Source organism: Physeter macrocephalus, chromosome 6 (genome assembly GCF_002837175.3).
Source record: "Physeter macrocephalus isolate SW-GA chromosome 6, ASM283717v5, whole genome shotgun sequence".
NCBI classification, from domain to species: Eukaryota; Metazoa; Chordata; class Mammalia; order Artiodactyla; family Physeteridae; genus Physeter; species Physeter macrocephalus.
Window position 1 is genome coordinate 11,780,605 of NC_041219.1, and position 8,282 is coordinate 11,788,886.

At 35.8% G+C, this 8,282-nt stretch overlaps 1 protein-coding gene across 6 annotated transcripts in view; it reads right to left on the reverse strand.

Annotated features, from left to right (window-relative positions):
* Window positions 1-8,282, reverse strand: part of OSBPL8 (oxysterol binding protein like 8) — a 178,766-nt gene that overhangs the window by 119,318 nt on the left and 51,166 nt on the right. The window contains exon 2 of one of the 6 annotated variants that reach the window (XM_024122781.2): window positions 3,744-3,820. The exons of 4 other annotated variants lie outside the window; for them this stretch is intronic. In XM_024122781.2, the coding sequence (XP_023978549.1) occupies window positions 3,744-3,820 (77 nt within the window). Of the gene's footprint in view, window positions 1-3,743; window positions 3,821-8,282 lie in introns of those variants that run through there. One more of the 6 variants, XM_055085224.1, reaches the window with a different exon arrangement.

An 8,282-nucleotide genomic window follows, 5' to 3' on the forward strand; every position in this document is an offset into this window, starting at 1 on the left:
GAACCTAGAAAAATGGTGCAGATGAACCGGTTTGCAGGGCAGAAGTTGAGACAGAGATGTATAGAACAAACGTATGGACACGTTTGTTCTATAAAAAACGTGGGGGAAAGCTGCGGTGGGGTGGGGATGGTGGTGTGATGAATTGGGCGATTGGGATTGACATGTATACACTGATGTGTATAAAATTGATGACTAATGAGAACCTGCTGTATAAAAAAATAAAATTAAATTTTAAAATTAAAAAAAAATTCTGTTAACAAAGAAAAGGCTTTCAGCTTGTTTTAGAACCATCTTTATGTCAAAAATCATACTCAGTAGCTTCCCTCAGAAACCAACTTCCATGCCAACTTGCTCAATTCTTTCAATGGTACCATCTTTCTTTCAATCACTCAGACCTAAACCCTTGAGTCACTGAGACTCTATTTTCCCCCCAACATCTGACTAAGTCATTAAATTCTAATTAATTTTACCTAGACAGTATCTATCTCACATCTAGTCCTTTCTTTCAATTCCCATTAATACTAACCAGGCCAGACCCACATCACCACATTTCTCAGCTTTTGCATCTTCCTTCTAATAGATGTCCCCGCACTCAGTCTTACCTTACTCATTTACCTACTACACTAAATACTGAAGTTCAAACACACAATAAAGACATGGTCCCTATTGTTAAGAATATCACCATATTTTGAAGACTGTATGTATATACTGTAGTAGAGTAATTCATTTGACTTTAAGGTAAGTTATCTCCATCCAATCTACCCAATATTACTCATTATTCAAGCCAGACCTATCATTAACAAGTCATTTAGCTGTTCTGAAGTTTATTTTCTCCTCTGTGAATACACAATTATTAAACCTTACAACTTTCCAAAGTTGTTGTGAGGCTTATTAATAGTTTACATGAGTGTACTTTATAAATTTTTGTTAAAGCATTATACAGACATAAGGCAGAATTACTGAGTGGTACAATAAATGACAAAGACTAAGAAAGGACCAAGAAGAGAATGATTAATTTACCAAGTTAATTCCCTAACCTATCACTTGGGCCATGTTGCTTCTCCACTTAAAAATATTTGATAGCACCCATTCTTCAGGAAAAAAAGCCCCAACCCTGATATTTAAATCATCTACAATTTGACCCAATTATTCATTCCACAGAAATGTTTTGATCTCCTATGAGATAGCCTTGCAACTCCAAAATTTCACTTATCTAAATTATCTGTCTAGTAAAACTGATTGCTCAGAGCAATCTGCAATATTCTCCCTACATTGTTTTTGCTTCCCTGTTCAATAGCTCAAAAGTTCCCTGCCTTGAAGGCTCAACTCAAATTGCCAATTCTGCTACCAAAGTGCAAGATGAAGTTTATCTTTCCCCAACACCGACTTTCTAATACCAGTTCTTTAACAATGCATAGTTATCTCATAGTATTTCCTCTACTGCTCCCATAAATAGGTAAAAATTAATTTGTTATGTAACTTTTTCCCTAATATTACAATGGTCTAGTTACAGTGTTGTCAAATAGAACTATTGGACAACTCAAGTCTAGGACAACCTTACCTCTCCCCAGCTCAACCCACTGACCACTCTCTAGCATTTGTCATTGTTGACCACTCCTTTTCTCAAAACTCTCCCCACTTCCTTAATTTCCAAGCTATTTTCTCTCCTTTCTCTCCTCTCCTCTTTCTGCCTGGCCCCCTTCCCCTTCTTCTCCCTTAAGATAGTTATTTCCCAAGGTTGCAGCTTAGAATTTCTTTTGTCCCCATGCAAACATGCTTTCCATGAATGATTCCACTGACTTGATTTTTATGTATTCTATTCACTGACAATTCCCCAAATTAGTTTCCCACCTTAACCTCTCCTGAACTCCAGCCCCTTAGGGCCATCCCAATCACTCTCCTGGTACACTCATTCTTATTATCCCAGAAAAAATAGCACATTCTTGGTAAGCGTATTCCTGACTTCCTACGCCAGGCGTAACAAAGGGATACTCACGCCATCTGTTTTGTCACTGCATCCTTCTATCAGGCAGAAGTGCAGCAGGCAGCCATAGAGCTTCAAGTGTTCCTAGGGACCTGTACTTCCGTCTTCCTGAGTGAGGAGGTAGAAACACCCCTCACTCACCTTTCCCCTAAACCTCAAAACTTACAGCCCAACCACCAGTCTGCATAAAAGATTTGTGAGCTTCACACTTGGCTCTTACCTCTGCCTAGAAAGCTACCTTTAGGGCTCTGTTTAAAAGTCACTTCATCAGAATACTTCCATGATATTCCTAGAAAATAGCAACACCTATCTCCAATTCCGGTACTCTTTATCCTCCTTACCCTGCTTTATTTTTCATGACAACAATCATCACACAGCACAGTATATATTTATGTATATTTTTTGTCCTTCTCCAATGGAATGTTAACTCCACTAGAGTAGGAACTTTGTCTATTCTGTTCATTGTCGAATCCTTTAAGATTAGAACAGAGCTTGGCACATGGTAGACACTCAACAAACACTGAATGAATGAATGAATGCATGAATAAAAAAAGGCTCAGTCAGTATTATAACCCTAATACCTAGCAAAGAATTTATTATACATATGTAGTTCGTTGAGTTCCTCTGTTTATTAAAGGAATTAGTTTCAATTCTCCTATGACAACAAACATGTCTTGCTCATCTTTGCATTTTCCAAAATTTAACATTCTGCATGCTTAAAATAGATATGCAAAGAACTAATATGGGCTAGAACCATGAAATCTGAGTTCTAAACCTAAGTCGATCAGTATTTCCTAGGTAAACTTGAATAAATATTTTGAATTTAGTTTTCTTATTTGCTCATGACATCTGTTACAGTACTAAAATTCTGTTATATTAACAATTCAACATAGAAAATTACCTCAATCCTAAGAACATCCTTAGCTGTAATTTAAAGTATATTTGTATTTTCTTCCACTATTAGTCTTTGGCCATCATATGCCTGAAGTCCATTGCTAGAAATTCTCCCATGCTTTTTCTTAAATAATTCTGTCCTTCATAAGTGACACTGTTACAGATTCACCACCGGTTTTTGGTAACGGAGCATAAATTATATTTCTTCTGGTACTAGTGGTCTCTTGCCAGGTTTAAACCAACCTCCTTCATCAAGATCTTCACATACAAAGGAAGTTCAAAATCAATCAATGTGATGTCAGTTGTAACTAATGTGAGACTGCTGGTGAAGTCTGTATTTATAAAATAAGATAAAAGTTAAATGTCCACTAAAAGAATTAAACCAATGACCTTGGCATTTGACCTCATTAACATGTTCCTCTATATCTGACCTAACCATCCATAGTTACCTGAAAAGGTTATGAAATAACAGCTCAACAGAAACCATGTTATCACATCACTATCATGCCAGGCTAGGTATGATAGCTGGTTATATGAGGCAGCTCACGTACATAAATATTTCAGTGTATGATGCTTAATCTTATGACCTGTTTACATAATTTCGAGTTTCAGTTTGAAATAAGAGCTTACATTACCTGCAATTTCGTTTTGACCAATTCTTTACACAGATACATGAGCCTACATTCTATAATGAATCATGACCAGGAACTGAATTAAGACATAAGAACTGTATAACAAATACCTTCTTTCCTTCTGAAGTTCTATTCTAACAAATCATTCATTAGTAAATTATGTTGATCAAGCCACAGGCAAGACTGCTAATGATAATATGGAAATGTCACCCTCCGTGACTCATAATATCTACCACATATAGAAATGCAGTCAGCAACTCCTCTCCATGTGTCAGCAACTATGTGGTGCCGAAATGCCAAAAAATTCACCCTGGATAGAAAAGTCAAAATTAGTTACAGGAGAACAAAACTTTGGGTTAAATAAATACATCATGGATTGCACATTTTTCAAAGTATACATTATTTTAGGTAATGTATGTAAGAACTTTAAAGGGATGCTTAAAAGGCTAGGTGTAATACAGATCAGTTTACAACATAAAAACATTATCAATGACATGAATAACAGAGTATCTGTATTTGAATCCTAACATGGCCCACTGACTAGCTTATGTGACTTAGAAAAATTACTAACCCCTTTAGATCCTCCGTTTCTTCATCTCTAAAAACAGAGTAATATCTACTTCACAGTATTACGGAGGGAATTAAATGAGAAAGTGTGTGAGACATCAAGCCCCGGTGAGGGCACATAGTAAGACTGCAAAAAATAATGTTTTTTCTCTACACAAATACAGTAACCCAAATAGGGAAAGTGCAGATTTTAGAAATCTAGGGGGAAAAGGAAAATCCAGAAGGGACCTATTGTCTGTTTTGCTACTATGACCCGACAGGTTTTAACTGTCTTTTACCTAGTTTACAAAACTGTATGCTAACTTGTTCCATGGGCTAACCATCTCTATTTCTATGGTTCTCAACTTTAGTTGGGCATTGAAATCACCTAGGAGACTTTAAAAAGTACTGATGTCTATGTCTCACCCTCTAAGATTCTAATTCAATTGAACAGCCTGAGCACTGGGATTTTTCAGAACACCCAGATAACTCTAATGTTCAGTTGGTTGCCCCTCCCACCAATATCCATAATTCTGTCAAGATAATTTTCCTAAGCCACACTCTGAACAGGTTGTTTCCCTTCTCAAAAAAAAAGAAAAAAAATTCAATGGTTTGAACATTACATTAAAAACAAAAATCCCAAACTGTAAAAAATAGTATTCAAGGCTCTGTATAATCTGATTCTAACATCATAGGTGAGATACAATACAGGAAAAAGATTAAAGCTTAGCCTCTGGAGACAAAATGTATCCCAGTTCTGCCACTTACTAGTTGTGTGACCCTGAGCAACTTTCTTAACTCTCTGTGTCCTCATCTATTTACTACTGAGATAGTAAATTATATTATCTCATAGGGTTATGTGAAGATTACATGAGTTTATCTACAAAGTACTCAGAACAGTTCTGGCATGTTAGAGAAATTTTAAAAATGTTAGTTGTTATTAATTTTCTCTAGCTTTATTTTCTACTAATTCCCCTAAAGCAGCAAGCGATATTGCCTCTGAGACCTAAAATATGCTCCAGACATGGTGTAGTCATAAACCTGGCGAGGTAGTATTTGTATAGTTATGTTCAATGATGGTAGGCTAGTTTTCTAGACTCAATATATGTTCGGCTAAAATTAAATTTCACGTGTGTGTGTGGGGGTATACATGTACATACACACATACAAATATAAATTCATATACATATATGTAAATTCATTCCCTCTCTCAAGCTCCTTCTTGCTCCATTGTTGTTGTTTTCACCAGATTAAACTTAAGGTGACTTCTGAAGTAGTCACAAGTTAATGAAAACCTACTAAGGTGAGGTCTGGATAAATATCCCTTCATTGCTCTACTCTCACTAGACAGTTGGACAGGTAGAGATTTTCTTGAACTTTTAATCAAATTTTATCTTTATGTATCTCCGACATGCTGAAATTCTAATCCTTCACATGTTTTTCTGAGGTTTTGTGGGACTCTCATTTTATTTTTTTAAAAAGCAGGAAGAAATTTAAGATTCTTAATGCACATAATTTTAATTAAGAGTTAAAGATAGAGCTGTGGATGTCTTGGCTTTTACTGTATCCTGCTTATAAGAAGCACCTGCATGTCTTAAAACTTAGGAGAAACAGCAAATGATAATGCTTATGAAAAACCTTCAAACCATACTTTTAAAATCTGAATGACTGCAATGTTACGGATACTGAAAGAAATAATAAATCTTTAAAGCCATGTTTCCACCTTAAGTCTAATTTAGCAAAACAAATAACTTTCTATTGGGTAAATGACATAATCTCTTTACTTGGGAGTTAGCCACCTTAACAGACTTCTGATTTTTAAACTGTGGGCATGTCACAGCTGACAAAGATCTTAATATAGATGAACTGTCCAACAGGGCTGCTGTTCTTTTGATGTTTTTGGTCCCCTTTCAGCCACCACCTCAGCCAAACTTCACACAGGGAACACAAAGCCAAAAAGAAAGTAACCAACTTTTTTTGCAAATGGGAACTGAGTTACTTACCAGTGAAGTAACTAACACCCTCCCTGAACCCATCACTAGAGATGGATGGATGGGGAGCAAGCTTCAAGCAGACAGAGAGTACAGTACCACAGATGGAGGAAAGGCCAGGGGGCCAGAGTAGGAGGAAGACCCGGGAACCATCTTTCTGGGCCTTTTTCTCTCTATAATACTGGACAGATCACTGCCCACTCTGTCCTTACTACCATGGCAGAACACGATTTAATACCAACCAGAGGCATTAAACAAAGTTTTAAACACTTTTGTTTCTAAATTGTTTTTAAATCAGTTGCAGTATGCATACAACAAGTGCAGGCAAAGACGCTGACCACTACCTTCCACTGTGCTTTCCCCCAAACGAGCTAACTGATTACAGCTAGGGAGGCAGCTTGTCGAAAAGAATTACGCCCAAAGCAGAAATACAGAAAAATTCCCTAAGAAACAGAATATATGAGTGGAAGGAGCAAATGAGGAATAATGAAACAATGATTTTAACATGAGATTCTTCACCCTAAGACATGTATTCCCTAGACAGACCAAAAAGTCCCTGGGTTCTTACCTTTCTATCTAGGACAGTATCAGATAAGGCAATTAATATTCCTAGGAGAATATTATTTCCAAGAAAGTACAAGTTCACAAACAAAAAAATTAATATCCTAAGAAGCCCAAGTGCTGAGAAGGAAAACTGAACAATCTCAGTAGAAGGAAAGAAAATTAGTAAACAAAAGCCATCAAAAACTTAAAATAACCACAATAAATATGTTCAAAATGATACTGGAGGATATTGTAAAAAAATGAAGCATGACCAAGCAATCACAAAAAAAACAGCTAGTAATACTGGGTATAAAAATATTACAGTGAAATAAAGTATACAGCAGATTTGAACAGCAAAACAAATATGACACAATAATAAATTAGTGAGTCAGAAGAGTGGTAAAGGAATTCAACAAAAAGTCACAAAGAAAGGAAAAGATGGAAAATATAGAAGTTAAGAGAGATGAAAGAAGCAAAAGTGCTAAATTCACAAAATAGGAGACCCAAACAGAGAATTTTTTAAATAAAATATATTAAATCTTAAATAATTTTGAAACCTCCACAAAATGGATAAATTTCTGGAAAAATATAAAAGGCTTTAAAGACCCCCTCCACCTCGTACCCCTAGACACACCTACACAAAACCACAGGCTCAGTTTTATAAGGATTGAAAAGAAAAAAAATAACTATTATTTGTAGATGATATGAATCATATAAAATAATAAATCTAATAAAACGAAATACATAAGCATTCAACCAATATTTGTTAAATATAAAAATGAAAAAAAAAAACAAAAAAACTCCTTGATATAGATCACGTCTGAATGCCAGGTACAATTATGAAATAGGCAAATTTTATCTCGATCATCACTCCCTCATTCCTAAAGGCTCTATCATAATTCTTCTTTCCAACCTCAACTCCCCCTGCATCTCCAACACACCCAATCAACTACTGGGTCCCTCTTTTCACATCATGTAGCTGCCAATTATTTGTCTTTAAAGTGTTAGTTACTGAATGTTTAAATGAGCAATTCTCAAATTTTTGGGTCTCCAGACCCCTTTCCACTCCTAGAAATTACCAATGACTTGAAAGAGTTGTTGTTTATGTGGATTACATTTATTGATATTTGCTGAATTAGAAATTAAAAGTGAGAAATTCACTATCTTTGCCACGTGATCACAGTCAACATCAAAAGTGATAAGTCATCTTGATAGTGTATACTTTTCCATAATGATGTGATGAAATGGCATTTTACCTTTGTGGTTTCCTCCCCAAAACCCAGTCTAATCATGAGAAAAACATCAGACAAACTCCAATTGAGGGACACTGCAAAATATCTGACCAGAACTCCTCAAAACTGTCAAGGTCATCAAAAACAAGTAAAGTCTTAAGAAATTATAACTGCCCTAAAACTCTTAGAGGAAAAACATAGGCAGAACACTCTGACATAAATCACAGCAAGCTCTTTTTTGACCTACCTACTAGAGTAATGAAAACAAACATAAACAAATAGGACCCATGAACCACAGAAGCTTTTGCACAGCAAAGGAAACCATGACACAAAGACAACCCTCAGAGTGGGAGATAATATTTGCAACAAAGCAACTGACAAAGGATTAATCTCCAAAATATACAAGCAGCTCATGCAGCTCAATATCAAAAAATCAAACAACCCAATCCAAAAATGGGCA